Source organism: Takifugu rubripes, chromosome 19, assembly GCF_901000725.2.
Source record: "Takifugu rubripes chromosome 19, fTakRub1.2, whole genome shotgun sequence".
NCBI classification, from domain to species: domain Eukaryota; kingdom Metazoa; phylum Chordata; class Actinopteri; order Tetraodontiformes; family Tetraodontidae; genus Takifugu; species Takifugu rubripes.
In genome coordinates, this window is record NC_042303.1 from 4,420,067 (window position 1) to 4,438,259 (window position 18,193).

General features: G+C 44.7%; 2 protein-coding genes across 3 annotated transcripts; one reads left to right on the forward strand and one right to left on the reverse strand.

Annotated features, from left to right (window-relative positions):
* Positions 1-507: 507 nt before the first annotated feature.
* LOC115246822 (alpha-(1,3)-fucosyltransferase 9-like) lies at positions 508-8,910 on the reverse strand. 2 transcript variants are annotated; one of them, XM_029826397.1, is made up of 2 exons: positions 7,588-8,910; positions 508-1,867 (listed from the first exon to the last, which is right to left on the reverse strand). In XM_029826397.1, the coding sequence occupies exon 2, from the start codon at positions 1,865-1,867 to the stop codon at positions 782-784; it is 1,086 nt and encodes a 361-aa protein (XP_029682257.1). In that variant the 5' UTR covers positions 7,588-8,910; the 3' UTR covers positions 508-781. The 2 variants fall into 2 exon arrangements, with proteins under 2 accessions (XP_029682257.1, XP_029682256.1); XM_029826396.1 differs by lacking the exon at positions 7,588-8,910 and adding an exon at positions 3,451-3,588.
* Positions 2,282-6,653, forward strand: LOC115246821 (uncharacterized protein K02A2.6-like). Its single transcript, XM_029826391.1, has one exon. The coding sequence runs from the start codon at positions 2,313-2,315 to the stop codon at positions 6,408-6,410; it is 4,098 nt and encodes a 1,365-aa protein (XP_029682251.1). The 5' UTR covers positions 2,282-2,312; the 3' UTR covers positions 6,411-6,653.
* Positions 8,911-18,193: the final 9,283 nt, after the last annotated feature.

Genomic DNA, 18,193 nt, shown 5'->3' on the forward strand with positions numbered 1-18,193 from the left:
CGGTAAATTAAGATTTGGTCTTTTTTTTGCCATTCTGCAATGGCTTTTTTGTTTCTGCCATTGCTCTTGTGTGAAAGTAGCTTGGCAGGTGTATCTTAGCAACACGAACACCTCTTTCTATTGGTCAAGAGAGCTGCATTCTGGCAGCAGCAGTGCTGCAGCAACATAACGGTGCCTCATTAGTCAATGAGAAGCTGGTTCCAGACAGGTGGAGCAGCACCACAACTGCCCCATTTCATTATTATAGAAGTCACCCAAATTGGGGATTTTTCCTGCTCAAAGGACAAAAATGGAGGCAACTTTTAGTGATGAGTCCGTGTTTTCAGACTAGGGTGGCAACCTGGTCTGAGACCTGTGGACACTTGTCGTCAGCCACTGACATGAGCTGGATTCTGTATCATATTACCCGTGTTAGCTCGGTCACAGATCAGAAGAGATCTGAAAACTGACGGTTTTCAACTTTTTTTTACTTGCATAAATTTGCTTTTATAAAAAAAGACTTCATAGTTGACATGCACAAAATATATATTTGGAAAACACCCCAGACTTATCACACAAACTGGACCTTACAACTCTACATGAGTAAACTTCCCATTTTACCAGATTAGATAGAAAAAATTAAAATCATTCAAATTAAACTGAATAGATGCAAAAAAAAACCATATGCCCTAGGGAATAGGTTACCAGTACAGCATGGTTGAGTGGTTCTAGTTCAGTACTGTGATACCAGAACAGCAGGATGGACCTTGCAATCGCAAAGACAAAACCTGTGCAGATACAGTCAGTTAAAATACCAATCATAGATATCTGGTATCACGCTGAACTCACTGTCTCTGGCAATGTAGTCACAGGTGAAGCAGATGGGGTGAATGAACTCCTTGGCTACAGTTAGGAGATGAGGGGTGACTGTAAAGAACTTCCTCCACTCAAAGTAGCGCATGTAATTCTCTTCATTCTTGTCCAGCGAGAGCAGAAACTCTGCAAGAGACTTTACATCAGGAAAGTCATTAACGTGAATGAAGGAATTGGAGGGATAGAACTGCTCATAGTTTTCTCTCGGAGGTCCCAAAACTACAGGAACTGATCCAGCTGCAAAGGGCCCGTTAATCTTCTCCGTCATGTAATCTCTGTGGATGGAGTTCTCAAATGCCAGATAGAATTTACAGCTGGCAATGGTGGAATAATATTCTTCATAACGTAGGAAATTTCCATAAGCTTTGCCGAAAACATCCACCTTGATGTGTTGGGATAGCTCACGATAGTACTTGTCTCTTGTGCTCGTTCCTGTTACCGGGCTATTGTTGCTGACGATCCAACAGACCATTTTGTCTTTTTTGGGCAGAACAAAGTCTTCTGTTGTATCCGAGTCTGGTATTGACATCTCGTACCTCTCCACAATGCCCCCATCTCTCCTGTAGCTTAGTGTCAGGTTAAAGAGGTGTTCAATGCCTGGTTTCCTCGGTGTGTTTGTTGGGGATTCCACATTGAACCAAATCCACCTCTGAAAATATGGACGTGGATCTTTGGGCAAGGTGTCTGTGTACCAATATGTGTCTTTGTGATAGAAAATGACTCCCTTTGCTTTGCTGTACAGAGATCTGTCATCCGTCAGGATACAGCTGTCAATATTGAAGTAGGTGGGGCAATCCTTGAAGTCAAACTTCACACTGAGAGGCCAGAACCACAAAAGAACTATGGGCTTCTCTTGTGGTTCTGCCACACTGTGATCCTGGCTGTGGCTGGGATACTGACAAGAGGAAGTCGAGGTCTCAAAATATAATAAAAATGCAAAAACTGCACTGCAGGTGAGACCAATGGCAGCTGCTATGGCCAAACATAGTGATTTTTTCACATTTGGTGGATTCATCTGTGAAGGGAAAAAGGCTCAATGAATGCAAGAACAATGTAACACGTTATAATTGTCTGCATTATACCTTTAAATATCATGTATGAGATTCCAGAGCAGTGATTGTGATTATTGTGTGTGGTAAACCTGTTTATTGATGTTAAATGCCTTCCAGGCCACTAGGTGGGACAACGTGTTGTTTACTGTCGGGAAATTTCTTGTGTAGAAGAAACTAGAGCGGAAGTTAGCTATACCTGTGTGCTGACCGAAATCAATGCTACCTGTTCGAGTTCCCGAAATAAAATAAATTCTTCAGTAAGAAGAAGCCTCCTGCAAGTTACTACATAAATGGCGACGAGGATAAAGTCACCACAGATGCCTCGGATGGATACAGAGGAATGAAAGCGGCTGCTGAGGGGCTAAGTAAACCTTGCAGACCGGACTCTGTGGCTGTGGAAAAAAGAACATGGCGGCTATGATTGGAAGCACCGCTCCTTTTGATGGTCAATCCCAGAAGTGGGAAGAATATTGTGAAGTACTCCACCATTTTTTCAGAGCTAATGGGATCGACGATGCAGGTAGACGTAAAGATATTTTGCTGAGTGCAGTGGGCAGTCAGACTTACAGTCTCATGAGGAACTTAGTCAGCCCCGCCAAACCGGGTGACAAGACTTTTGATGAACTGGTGAAGTTGTTGAAGGATCATTTCAACCCAAAACCGAGCGAGATTGTGCAACGTTGTAAGTTTAACTCCAGATACAGGAAGCAGGGGGAGACAGTTATGGAGTTTGTAGCTGTGCTGAGGAAACTGGCTCAAGACTGCAACTACGGGGACAAGCTGTCGGAAATGATCCGGGATAGGCTGGTTTGTGGCATCGTGGATGATCGCATACAGCGCAGACTGCTTTCGGAGCCGGATTTGACCTTCGACAAGGCGCTGAAGTTGGCGCAGGCCATTGAGACGGCGTGCAAAGATGTGAAGGACTTGCAGTCTCCGGAGTTCGTGCCCCAGTACATGAGGGCACCCCAGGCGGTGCATAAGGTGTATTCAAAGCAGACCCCATATACCCAGCAGAACCAGCGTAAAGTTTGCTACAGGTGTGGTAGTGACCAGCACATGGCTGGGGACTGTAGATTTATTAAGGAAACCTGTCACAAGTGTGGGAAAGTTGGCCACATTCAAAAAGTGTGTAGGTTTAAGGGCTCAGCAAAGAACTTGAGGGCCAAAGGAGGTGGAGTGCAGACAGGCAAACAGGGGAGAGCTCAGGGAGCAAATTATGTCAGCCAGGGGGAAGGCGAAAAAGATAACATAGACTCAGAGGAAGTCATGTACACATTGTACAAATTGGACGAACTTGACATACCAGCAGAAGCTCCATTTATAGAGACTTTGACAGTAAATGGGACAGACACACAGTTTGAAATGGATTCAGGTTGTGGTGTTACAGTAGTTAACTACTCAGTTTTCAAAACTCTCAGGGGAAAAGGAACACCAAAGTTATGCCCATGTCGAGTCAGGCTCAAAACATATACAGGGCACAAGGTAAAAGTCTTAGGAGCCGCTGTAGTTAAGGTGCAGAACCAAGGGCGAGCCCTAGACTTACCTGTGGTTGTGGTAGGAGGTGCAGGCCCCAGTTTGGTAGGCAGGTACTGGATTAGGAGGCTAGGTTTACAGTGGAGAGAAACACCCCAGGTCCATCACGTCCGGGTAGAGACTGCAGAGGAAGTCCAGATGAGACCCGAAACCCAAATCCACAATGTGGCAGAAGAGACGTTGGATGAGGTACTGGGGGAGTATGGAGAAGTGTTTAAGGATGAACTTGGAAGATTTAAAGGCCCCCCAGCGAAAATATATGTAGACAAGGAAGCAGCCCCCAGGTTTTTTAAAGCCCGACCTGTACCATATGCCATGAGAGGAAGAGTAGAGGCGGAGCTTGACAGACTCCTTGCACAGAAAATCATAGAACCTGTGAAACATTCAGAGTGGGCTACTCCAGTGGTTCCCGTGTTGAAACCTGATGATACAGTAAGGCTATGTGGAGATTATAAACTGACGGTAAACCAGATCTCAAAGTTGGAGCAGTACCCAATTCCCAAAATTGAGGATCTGTTTGCCACACTGTCAGGTGGACAGAAATTCTCAAAATTGGATCTCAGTCATGCATACCACCAGATTTCCTTGGACGAAGAAGCAAAGAAGTATGTGACCATAAATACTCACAAGGGGTTATTCACCTACAGGGTGCTACCTTTTGGGGTTTCATCAAGCCCAGCAATATTTCAACGAACAATGGAGGGACTGTTACAGGGCATCCCTCAGGTGACCATTTTTTTGGATGACATCCTCCTCACAGGGAAAGACGACCGGGAGCACCTGCAGACATTGGCTAGGGTGTTGAAACGGCTACAAGAAGCAGGTCTCAGACTCAAAAGAAGCAAGTGCCTGTTCATGAATGAGGAAGTGATGTTCCTAGGTCATAAGGTGGACGCGACAGGACTGCACCCAGTACATGAGAAGGTACAAGCAATCAAAGAGGCACCCACACCTTCAAATGTAACAGAGTTGAAGGCGTACCTGGGACTGTTAAACTATTATAACAAGTTTCTGCCCAATATCTCAACTGTACTTGCACCAGTACACAAACTGTTACAAAAGGAGACAAGGTGGCATTGGGGTGATGCTCAACAAGCTGCTTTTGACAAGTCAAAGGAATTGATGCAGTCTGCCGAGGTTCTTGTGCACTATGACCCAGAAAAGGACCTTGTATTGTCATGTGACGCATCACCTTATGGAGTAGGTGCTGTGTTGTCGCATTTTATGCCGGACGGAACCGAGAGACCCATTGGATTCACCTCAAGAACACTAAACCCAGCAGAAAAAAAATATTCCCAGCTGGACAAGGAAGGACTAGCTGTGATGTTTGGAATAAAGAGATTCCACAAGTACATTTATGGAAGGAAATTCACTATTGTGACAGATCACAAGCCTTTGTTGGGACTCTTCAGTGAGATGCGAGCTGTGCCACAAATGGCTTCACCCAGAATACAGAGGTGGGCGGTAACCTTGAGAGCCTACGAATACACAATAGTGTATAAAGAAGGAAGGTATCACTGTAATGCGGATGCCTTAAGTCGCCTTCCTTTACCAGAGGTAACAGAGGAGGAGCTGGAAGAGAGGGTTCTCATGTTGGAGAGCTCTGACATCACACTGGTGACAGCTGACCAAGTGAAAGCATGGACAGACGCAGATCCAGTACTTTCAAGAGTGCGGGAGATGGTACAAAACGGCTGGTCATCAAAAGAAAAAAGGGAGGAGTTTGGCCCCTATGAGGTGAGAAAATATGAACTCAGCATCAAAGATGGATGTGTGCTATGGGGTTCAAGGGTGGTTGTGCCAAAAGCAGGGCAAGAAAATGTCATGAGACAGCTTCATCAGTGCCACCCAGGAGTGTCCCGAATGAAAGCATTGGCGAGGAGTTATGTGTGGTGGCCAAAGCTGGACAAAGAGGTGGAGGATACTGTTAAGAGCTGCATGACCTGTCTAGAATACCGCAACGTCCCTGCACCTGCCCCATTACACCCGTGGGACTGGCCAGACAAACCCTGGAGCCGCATTCATGTGGATTATGCTGGACCGTTTATGGAGAAGATGTTTTTTGTGCTCATTGATGCACATTCCAAATGGATGGATGTGTATCCCGTGAACTCTGCAACATCAACCACCACAATTGAGTGCCTGCGTACCAGCTTTAGTAACCATGGACTGCCGGAATTGATAGTGTCTGATAATGGCACTTGTTTCACCAGTACAGAATTCAAAGAATTTTTGAAAAAAAATGGTATTCGTCATGTGACCTCTGCACCCTATCATGCTGCCAGTAATGGGTTAGCAGAGAGGGCTGTACAAACTTTCAAGAGAATGATGAAAAAATGCCCCGAGGGAACACTGACAGCTAAAGTAGCCAGAGTATTATTTAGCTACAGAGTGACTCCTCACACCACTACTGGGTTATCACCTGCAGAGCTACTTCTTGGGAGGAAGCTTCGTTGCACCCTGGACTCGATTCACCCAAATCTAAGCAGAAAAGTGATGAAAAAACAAGAACAACAGACAAAAGATCACAACAAAAAGGCGAAGGAACGCTGGTTCAAAACAGGAGACTCAGTGCTGATCCAGAACTTCAGTTTCGGACCAAAGTGGATCCCAGGACTCATTGAGTCAGTGACAGGACCAGTGTCATACAAAGTGATGCTAGGTGATGGGAGAGTGGTGAGGAGACATGTGGATCAGATTCACACACACCACCGGAGACCAGAAGAACGCAACAACCTTCCACAGACGGCCTCTATGACACTCAGTCAGACGGATCAAGGAAGTGAAGCCTGGCTGGAAGCTGAGGAGGTGGTACTCAGTGAGGAGAAGTTGGAGGAGCCTGCAACTACTGAAGCTGTAGGAAGTTCTGAGACAGAACAAAGAACTGTCACAACCCCAACTCCACTGAGGCGACATTCAAGAAGGGAAATCAAGTTGCCCAGTTACTTGAAGGACTTTAAATTGGATTAAGAAAAAAAAAAGTTCATAATGTCCTATTGAAGGGTGTAGAAAACACTTAAGGGGGGAAGGGTGTGGTAAACCTGTTTATTGATGTTAAATGCCTTCCAGGCCACTAGGTGGGACAACGTGTTGTTTACTGTCGGGAAATTTCTTGTGTAGAAGAAACTAGAGCGGAAGTTAGCTATACCTGTGTGCTGACCGAAATCAATGCTACCTGTTCGAGTTCCCGAAATAAAATAAATTCTTCAGTAAGAAGAAGCCTCCTGCAAGTTACTACATTGTGATTACAATCATTGTGTGTTCATCACATTACATACAAGGGTGTTAGCTGCAAAAACTAAACGGAACATGTTAGGAGGTACGTGAGCTGGTTGTTTGAGAGAAATAAGATCAGATAAGACTAAGAAAAAGTTCTGTTGGCAAGAGGAGTCGACCCCCATGCTGTGGTACAAATATGATGGGCGTATTATCTTTGCACCACAGATAACCACGGGCAATTCTTCATGAACTGAGGCCGTGCTCATGGACCTGTGGAAAGACTCCAGAAGCTTCTGTAAGTCATTTTAGTATTCTATTATAAATACAAATCTCGTATTTCATTGAGATTCATTTGATTCAGAATTGATAGTTTGCCTATTCCTTACTGGGAAAGCGAACTGCTTGAGGAACCTGTTTTACAACGGAAAATTTCCTCAACACTATCTGAACGATAGAGCCCGTCAGATGATGACACAGATTTGACGTCGCGTTAAACAGAGATTACGCCCGGCGACCGACCGACCGATCGCGCTCGATCCGCAGACCTCTCGTTCACACCAGGCGCCAGTTTCTCCGCGTGGGTCAACACAAAATCCGCTTCTCAGCTGTTGTCCACTCATACCACTGTTGTGTCGTTGTTGTTGTGGTCTGCAGACATACAGCTGAAATACTGGAATCCTAAAAAAATGTTTATCTAATTCTATTTTTTATTAGTTATTTAATTTCTCCGCAAGTTTCCCAGGGCAGTCTCTCGTTAGTGAGTGTGTGCGCGCGCACCGCGCTGTGATACTGACAACTGTATAAACGCACACAAAAAAAGAAATCGCGTTGTCGTTCGCGGTATTTTCCTCTTTTGAACAACTACCTGTCCACATGAATCGGTTCAGGGTGTCTGTGATGACCTACGTGTGCGTTCTACAAAACTCACCTTCCCAGCCCGTGAGGACACTGTCAAAGCTCCAGCCAGGTCCCAGCGGTTGAACGCGGCTCCAGTCTGTTCTCAAGTGCACCTCGGTCTCCTCAGTCCGGTTCTGCAGGTCGGTTCAGTCGCCTTTACTTCCCTCTTTGGGTGGAGCAGGTTGTAAATTATTTGATCTCCTTCTCAAAACAAATCAATTAAATTTTTGTGAGGCTCCATGTATTAGAAAGAAAGGGTGTCAATATTCTGGTTGTTTCTAAGGTGAGCTAATATACTGAGTCAGGGGGTTGGACAGTCATCATAACAGTAAAGTGCCATGCTCATTCCACAGCCCGTCAGCCAGGACTAGTGTTCAAACCAACTCCTGCTAGGTTGAGAGCTTGTAGCTTCCTTTTTCTCCTGGGTGTTTTCCTGGATGGTGGGTCTCAGCTCCTTAACATACATTTTCTCTTCCAGTGCCCTTCTTGTGAACAGGTAGATAAATAAGGATCTGAGCCAAGTCAGTGGAAGCTGAACCTCACTGGTCATGTTCACCATCATCCCTCTGACTCACTGACTAACCGAATGCCTGATTGACAGAATGTTCTGTAGCGAGGGAAATGTTTTCATCACTCCAGGACCATAAATGGCTGCACTAGATATTTATTGGTTCTCTCCCCCAATCCCCATGATACTGTTTTGCCCTTGAATTTGGTTGAAACGATTATCTCAATACATTTACACGGTAAACAACATTTTTTCTGACCCCTGTTGAGGGCTTTTAACGTCACAATTGTTTGTCTGGATCTTCACCGTAATATTCACTCCGTATTTGAATCTGCGCGCTGATCGCAAATGTCCCCCCCCCCACCCCACTTGTTTCTGACAGTGACAATCGCACAAGTTACATTGAATCTTGCATTCTCAAATTCTGGAGCCTCAGCCATGATGGAGTTAGCCAGTGGAGGGATAATGAAGTCTAGCTTTTAATTGGTATTTTGGGTGACACTTTGGTGAGAGCCCACATTGAATGGTCTTATCCTCTGAATCCTCCTTTTTACCAACACCTGCTCACAACTTTGCCAACAGCCACCACATGTTGTTTTTCAAACTGGACCGTGTAGACTAGCGTCACTGACGTAGTTTTGGTCTAGGCCAGATCATTTGCTCTTTAACAGCAGGATATGAACCCCTGGCCTGACCCCTGACCCTGAGGTCTATATCTAAGCTTCACTGTATCTCTAAACTTCTTGAGAACGTGTTGCTGACTTAGGCCACATTTGTCACCAGAAACGGAACATTTCTTCCTTTAAGTTCTCAAAACAGGTCCGTGTTGACAGGGAGACATCGTGAAAATGCTGCAGCGAGCTGCCGGGCCAGTGTCTGCTAATGTCCGGAACATTGGCGAGTGACTCGGTCTTGATACATGACACAAAACTGGCACAGTTAGCAGCACCTGGTGCTCGCTAGACGACCATAGCCGTTGGTCCTCCGTGTCTACGCTACCTTTATCTGTTGATCCCTGAGCACACATTGAAATATTTGTCGATTCAGGCGCTAACGCAATTCTCACGCTAACAACAGGTGCAACAAAAGCTAAATTGTTCCTGGACCATGTTGAGAATTGTCTTTATCTTGTTATGTGTTTCACCATATGTTTCTGTCTTCTCTTAGAAGTTAGGCAAGGTAGACTCATTAGCAAATGAAATAAAGAACAGAGACATTTGCAGGATTGTTGTTTGTTCTACTGTTATCTTAGGAGTGTGAGAAGAATTATTGTTGTTATTACTATTATCGTTTCAATGCTATAGTAAGTATAGTAAGTAGATTTAGAATGTTTAATCAAAAGGAATGTATGAGTGTTTGACTCAAGTATTGTAGCTGTTATGTTCCCAGCACTGGGAGGTATCATGTTCAAGGACACGAGGAAGTCGTAGAGATAGGAGGAGAAGGAATCATGAAGTTGTTTTGATACCAATGTTGTGTGAACCAAATAAAAGAGGAGAGCGAGCAGCAGACGGACGGAGTTGAGAGAGGAAGCTTGAACTGCTCGTCAGCTCTCCCTTGCAAGGCCACCTGTTGTCTGTGTGGTTGATCTGAGTCTAGTAAACGAACAGCGCGGGTGACCAAACATCACCCTCACAAAAATTGGTCCTTCGAGCCGGATCCCAAGACCTGGAGAGGAGCGCCGTGGGACGACCGAACGCCGAAGTCTGTGCACAGCCGGAGTCAAAAGGACGTCCGAAGTGAAAGACCTTTCATCACGAGTTGACGGAAGGCCGGTCTTCGTCCCTCCCAGGGCGACCATCTCCAGTGACGGGAGGAAGGCACTAAAACAACTCAGAGAGAAACCATAGCGACAACGGAGTGAGTATAAGACACAAAAAGCGCTACACAGAAAATACCGCGGTATTGCCTGCCTGGTCATCGGGAGAGAAGCAGAGGCAAGATACACCCGCCTCCTCGGAGGTAGAAGCCTGGTGTATACTCTCCTGATCGAGAACGATTGACTATAAGGCCACGGCAGGGGGGCTGAACTAGATATCCTGTATGGATTGAGGGTTGTTCAGTCGGGAGATCAGGCGTCTCCATTCAAATACATAAAAACTGATGAAATAAAGTGCAAACATGGGCAACCAACATTCCACAAAAGGTGCTGAATTCGAAATCCCAGCATCATGTAAACACATGGAAGACAAATATCCAGGTTCATGCTCATATGTTCAGCTGTGGATGACTAAGTTCGATTGGGATGGTAACTTAGACAGGCCAGGCAATATTATAAAATTAAAAGAAGTTACCATACTGAAACCCAGCAAGTCCTCATGTGCGTTAATGGCAAGAAATGGGGCACTGTTAGAGGAGATTGGGTCCCAGTGGATCCAGCCACTCAACAACCATGGCAGCCTGGCAGCCAAGAACTAAATGACAGACTTGACAGACTGTACGAGCACATGCGAACTACTTTTACCAGACGAGCTGACTACAGCGCCATTACGGCCACGAGACAAAAGACTGACGAAAGTTTTGAAGACTATAGCATGAGAATGAAAGATGTGTTCCGGAAAAATAGTGGAATTCCGTATGCGGAAGAACCAGAAGGTCCCTACCAACAGCAATTAAAGCAAGCTATACATGGGGGATCAAAATCAGAGATAAAAACCTGGGTAGAGAGACAATTAGTTGATTTCGGAACTAGTAACCTAAACCGCTATGAACAACATGCTATGCATGCTGAAAGACAATGCCAAAAAAGTAAGAACCAATCAACAGGCATGTTTTTCAATGCCAACCCTCTCCCAAGCCGAGGCCGCGGACGTGGGCGAGGCCGAGGCGGAAGGGGAGGAGGAGGCAATTCCCGTGAAAATGATCGGTGTCATTATTGTAAAAATTATGGACACTGGGAACGTGATTGCAAAAAGAAACAACGTGACCAGAGATACAATAGAGGACAGCAGCAAGGTTCTAATCCACCTCAACAATGACTAGAACCGGAAAAAGATGTCACAAAAATTAAAACAAATCAGGGCACAAAATTTGACCAATTTGAAAAAGATGACTTAGAAGATGTTTTAGACTTAGAAACCATCTTCCTGTTTGCTGAAGGCAAACCAGAAGTACAACTGACCGTGTTAGGTAATTCTTTAACATTCTTAGTAGACACGGGTGCAGGTAAATCAGTAATTAGAGATCCAATAGCCCTAAAGCCAACTTCTACACAGATTTTTGTGAGATCAGCAAATGGTCTCATAACTAAAGAAAGAATGTCAGTTCCTGTAGATGTTTGTGACCCTGTGGAATCACACTTAAAGCCCCTTTCGTGATCTCCACCACATGTCCCGTAAATCTGTTAGGAAGAGATCTTATCTCTCAGCTTTAGTTGATGATTCGTACCACAGCCGAAGGAATGTGGTCTGTAGATAGAATGGTTAATCTGTGGGTAAGAGAAGCAGATGATGTCATTCTTAGGACTAGTGAATTTTTGCAGATCATGGATCTTAGATTATGCGAAAATAACTGCCCCTTTACAAGCATTGATGTATGATAATCCCTTAGCAATGACTGATGTGTTAACTTGGACCCCTGAAGCTGAAAAAGCATTTACACACACAAAGCAGGCCCTTGTAGGTGCTGGAGTGTTAAAGCTGCCAGACTATCAGAAGCCTTTTGAGCAGGTCGTAGATTGCAAAGGTAATTTTATGACTTCAGTTTTGTTGCAAAAACACGGAGATAAGAGGCAGCCAGTGGCCTATTACTCCCACAAGCTAGATTCCGTAGTTTGTGCACTCCCACCATGCGTTAAAGCAGTGGTGGCAGCGTCTGAGGCAGTGAAAGCCTCCGCAGGAGTGGTGCTATATCATGAGCTAACTTTGCTAGTTCCACATGCAGTGTCAATACTGCTGCTACAAAGTAAGATAGCATTCCTGTCGCCCGCACGTCATCTTTCCTGCATGGCAGTGTTGCTCTCTCAGCCGAATCTGACGATTCGACGCTGTACGACCTTAAACCCAGCGACGCTGCTACCCACCGCAGAAGAGGGACACCAGCACAACTGCTTGGATGAGGTCTCCACCAAGGTCCTGCCGCGACCAGATCTCAGTGATGTCGCGTTGACTACAGGACAGACACTATTTGTGGATGGATCGTCGAGAAAGGATGACTGTGGACGCACTAGAACTGCCTATGCAGTAGTTACAGCAACTGAGGTGGTGGAGGCGAAATCACTTCCCTCCTCCTATTCTGCTCAAGCAGCAGAACTCGTCGCACTCACACGTGCCTGTGAACTAAGCAAAGGACAAGATGTTACCATTTACACAGATAGTCAATATGTTTTTTCCACGCTGTTTGTGTTTGCTCAACAATGGAATTTAAGAGGGATGAAAACGTCGACGGCAAACCGGTCATGCATGCAGAACTGTTAAAAAAGTTATTGGCAGCAGTACAGCAGCCACGTAAAATAGCTGTATGTAAATGCACTGCACATACTAACAACACAGACGCAGTCTCACAAGGCAATGCCTTTGCTGACAGAGCCGCAAAGGCTGCAGCAAATAACAACACACTTCTTGATAATGAGGAATCATTTACCTTAGAACCTGCAGATAATGATATTCTAAAAGAAATGCAACAAAGTGCTCCAGAAAAAGAAAAGGCCACGTGGAAGAAGCGAGGAGCCAAACTGGATGATAAAGGACTATTAACCATAGGAAACAAGCCAATCCTTCCCCGGAATATGCATAAATGGGCAGCATTAGTGAGCCATGGGCCATGCCATGTCTCAACAGGAGGGATGGTACAGATGGTTAATGAACATTATTATACTATAGGATTTCATACATACTCAAAAAATTTTTGTTCACAATGTGCTATTTGTGTAAAACACAGCCCACAGGGAGCCCTTAAGGCCCCTGCAGGCACTACACCATTACCAAATCATCCATTTCACACAGTTTTTCTAGATTTTATTCAGCTAACACCATGTGAAGGTAAACAATATTGTCTAGTAGTGTTAGATGGATTTACTAGGTGGGTAGAAATTTTCCCCACAGCAAAAGCAGATGCACTGACAGTAGCAAAAGTTTTATGTAGAGAAATCATTCCCAGGTTTGGCATCCCGAAGGTCATCTGGAGCGACAATGGAAGCCATTTTGTAAATGAGATAGTGAAAACTGTAGGAGTAACTTTGGGCATTGATTTGAAGAATCACTGCGCATACCACCCTCAGAGTGCAGGGTTGGTTGAAAGAGTCAACGGTACTATTAAGAACAGACTGAAGAAATGTATGGACGAGACAGGAAAGAACTGGATGTTTTGTCTCGACCTGGTGAAATTATGGATGCACATAACACCACACAAGAAAACAGGCATCACACCCTTTGAAGCATTATATGGGCGGCCTTATTGCCTACCATACTTTGCAACAACAAATGAGCTAAAACATGTTGAAGAAACAATAGCAGATTATCTGAAAAAAGTGTTACTTAACCGATGTGTGAATACAGTAAATGTTCTGCCTAGTCCTGTGTCTTCCACAGATTCCACCCCCCAGGAACCCATTCAACCGGGCGACTACGTGTGGGTGAAGAAGTTTGTGCGGAAGAGGTGGAACACGCCTAGATGGGAAGGCCCTTATCAAGTACAGCTGACCACAAAGACTGCAGTTCGAGTGGACGGAAAACTGTCGTGGATACACCTTTCACATTGTAAGAAACAGAAAATTCTTCCAGGTGAAGGCGAGGGAGCAGTGGCGGACTCTCCGTAAACGGCTGACGGCCTGTATAGGTCCAGCAACGGCTGAACCCCGTCGGAACCTGTGAAGAGGATCTAAAAGGAAATGAAGTTGTTCTTCCTAATTGTGGTGAGTGCTGTGACGGCAGGACTTGTGAGTTTTGGTCTTTGGAACTTCCGACAGGAGGGAGGTAATCAGGGACAGAAAGATGCTCTGAGACAGGATGAGAGCTACGCGCGCGCTAAACGCACCGCAGTTAGCCATTTAGAACATTCATGGTTAGAACAAAATCCAGAGTCCTCACACACTTACAGTTTGAATACATGGTGGCGCTATGCTACTTTCACAGCTTGGACACAGAATCATTCAACACAGAGGTGTCCAGAAGGTTATAACTGTACATGTAACTATCCCGCTTTCGCGCCAGGAGACAAAGGCACGCAATTAGTGGATAAGGGATGGTGGTTATGTGGACACAATGCGTATGCAGACCTACCAGCAAACTGGTCAGGAGTGTGTGCTCCAGTACATCTCAAGGATCACACAGTCATAATTTATGCTGCTAATGCTAGATCTGCACCACAGTTGCGTTCCAGGAGAGATTTGAATGACGAGTTCAAACCACATGACTCAGTGTGGGGCACAGATGTACCACGAGAGTTTAAGCATTGGTCAACCGGAAATAAAGTGATCATGACTCTCTTTCCGTGGCTAGGAATAGGAAAGAACATATTGAGATTGGAAACAGTTGATTACAGGTTGAAAGTATTTGCTAATTTGCTCTCACAGGAGTCAAGGAAGAAATGACAGCGCTAAGACTGATGACCATGCAGAATAGGATGGCCTTAGATCTCATAACGGCCCCCCAGGGAGGAGTGTGTGCAATGGTAGGAGATTACTGTTGTACGTTCATCCCAGAGAATGATGCGGACGGTCACCTGATAGATAGCACATTGAAAAATTTAACTAAGCTACAGAGAGCTATGATTGATGATGGTAGTCCCCCACCAGACTGGCTTACAGGAATGTTGTCAAGGTGGAGGGAACTGTTGTTCAAGATAGGAATGATGATAGGGATAGTGCTGCTAGTATTAGCCATACTAGCTTGCTGTGTAGTACCTCTTGTTCGGGGTTGCATTGGCCGGCTCGTGGGATCAGCTGTTACTAGTACTTTGCTGCAGGTGGAAGAACGATCTCTACTGGACAACGATGAAGAGGAATCAGAAGAAGAATGGACAAATGTGATGCACGATGTAAATGAAATGTTTAAGATGTCTTAAGCTGTACACATGTTGAACTCTGAGTGTAAGAAATGTGTTTCTAGGAAAATGACGTAATGCATTTAAATTTCATGAAATGAAATGATGTAATACTGACAATGAGAATCTAGACGCATTTAACGATAAACAGGAGGGAAATGTGAGAAGAATTATTGTTGTTATTACTATTATCGTTTCAATGCTATAGTAAGTATAGTAAGTAGATTTAGAATGTTTAATCAAAAGGAATGTATGAGTGTTTGACTCAAGTATTGTAGCTGTTATGTTCCCAGCACTGGGAGGTATCATGTTCAAGGACACGAGGAAGTCGTAGAGATAGGAGGAGAAGGAATCATGAAGTTGTTTTGATACCAATGTTGTGTGAACCAAATAAAAGAGGAGAGCGAGCAGCAGACGGACGGAGTTGAGAGAGGAAGCTTGAACTGCTCGTCAGCTCTCCCTTGCAAGGCCACCTGTTGTCTGTGTGGTTGATCTGAGTCTAGTAAACGAACAGCGCGGGTGACCAAACATCACCCTCACAGGAGCCAGTCAGGCAGGAGCCAGTCAGGCAGGGGGTGTCAAACACTCATTGTAAACAGGATATCAGGGGGATTGATGATGATCACATTTGCATGAAGAATGGGATCTGGCCACCTGGGAAAGCAATGGAAAAGAAGGACTGTATCAACACCAAAGGAGGCTGGAAGAAGAGGACGAGGTCATCCCAGCAGAGGAACTGGATTGGATTGCATGGACATTGTGAATTTGCATGTGTGTGACTATAAAGGACTGGGCCAAGGGATAGTTAGGTTGTCAGACTTCATGCCCTGACAATTGACTCTGTTGTTGCTAGGGTTATGAACTGGCCCGGAGCTCTGTAATATTTGTATCTGGAATTGATTCTATTGTTAAATACATTTTGAAATTGGTACTTTACTTCTCGAAGTCTTCATTCAACGAACACGCGGATCGGCAGCTACATACAGGAGGTATCGCGATCCAACAACCACCTGCAGAGGAGCAATCAGTTTCATTACAGCACAGAAATGATGTTCTTAGAGCTTCAGACAATGTATTGCTTTCAACTGGTTTTATTAGAACTTCAACAGTGCTGTCATTGGTATAGTTACAGGTGTCTGCTCCTGATTGGATTTGTCTGTCTCTTGTCGCGGAATTTTTAGCCGTTTGGAGAAGAAAAACTATTAATCTAAGTTACTGCGTAGGAGATGGTTTTAATCCAGTCAGTCGGTCAGGATACACACACGGAAGCATGCGGAGAGATCTCTGCTCAATGTATACAGTTCTGATCTTATATAGTTGAAGGCCTGCCTCTGAGGTGCAGACGTCTTCACAGCATGTGTTTGCTGCATGCACAGGACGCCAACACAGTAGGTGTGCACTGTATGCACCTCAGGAGTTTGGTGCCTTCACAGCGGGTGTTCCGGCTGGCGCAAGAAGTTGAATGACTGAGGATGTCCCCCCCTCAGTCCTTTGACGCTGGTCTTCCTTCAACCTTTGTTTCCATGTAAATGAATGAGGAACCAAATGGCCTCCGTCTGCTCTCCCAGTCTCCATCATACCCTTCCTTTTGCTCTCAATTTACATTTCACAATAGAATACCATTTCAATTTCTTCCTTTTGTATACAATTTACATTCCACAATCAAATTCCATTTCACTCTGTCCTCTATCCTCCTCAACACAGAGGAGTATTTCTGCCCCAAAGGATGTAATTTGTGAGCAAACACACCTAGCTACAACAATGTGCAGGTTCCAGTTTATTTTAAATGTATAATTCCAACATTTTCATGGGGACACAAATGCAGCACTTTTTGTCTCACAAACTTTTAGGCAATTTTCAACACTTTTAATCTAGATGTTTGAAAGCAGGATGTACGGTACACTCATGTCTCAGCACAACAGGCTGAAACGTGAAACTGATTTTTCTATCCTGGTTTACTCTTAATGCCAGGGATTCAAGCAGACTTCAGTCTTCTTCTGTAGCAACAGGATCAAACCTGGGACCCAGATCAACATTTCCATCCATATCGTACTCTTATCTGAATCTAAAGCCACATTTTCAATTTTTCAGTCTGTCCTCAAGTGCACCTCGGTCTCCTCAGTCCGGTTCTGCAGGTCGGTTCAGTCGCCTTTACTTCCCTCTTTGGGTGGAGCAGGTTGTAAATTATTTGATCTCCTTCTCAAAACAAATCAATTAAATTTTTGTGAGGCTCCATGCATTAGAAAGAAAGGGTGTCAATATTCTGGTTGTTTCTAAGGTGAGCTAATATACTGAGTCAGGGGGTTGGACAGTCATCATAACAGTAAAGTGCCATGCTCATTCCACAGCCCGTCAGCCAGGACTAGTGTTCAAACCAACTCCTGCTAGGTTGTAGCTTGTAGCTTCCTTTTTCTCCTGGGTGTTTTCCTGGATGGTGGGTCTCAGCTCCTTAACATACATTTTCTCTTCCAGCGCCCTTCTTGTGAACAGGTAGATGAATAAGGATCTGAGCCAAGTCAGTGGAAGCTGAACCTCACTGGTCATGTTCACCATCATCCCTCTGACTGACTGACTGTTAGGTTCAAACGACCTGAAACACGAGAAACACAAATGAGGCAAAGACAACAGTTTTGAATTTTACTTGCAAGGAGAACGGAGAGATGTGCTCAGTTACAGATCTCCAACACGTTCTGCCGCACACCTCCCGCCATCCTTCTTTTATTGGAATTAGGAGGTTCCTAGTTACAGAGGTCCTTCACTGATTTGATTAGCTTATCTCGCAAACAGCACATTCTTCTATATCAGACAGATTAAGAGAACATCTCCTGGGTTAGGCCCCGTAGCTCTGTCTCCAGTCAATGCCACTTCTCCAATAGCCGCCGCATTTCTGTCGCCCTTGACCAGAGAAGTTCGAGGTGACATACCAAGCATCATGAACATTAAGCATTAGCAAATAATAAGAAACATTAAGTAATGAGAGACAATATAACAAGGATAAGGAATATAACAAGGTGAAAGCAAATAAGAGATAACTTTAATATAATGGATCTAACATTTCTCTCCTGTTTATCACATATTGGCTTCAAATTCTCATAGTCATTCAACAACCTCTTCCAGTAGATTTTCGGTTGCAAAGTCATGTTTATGA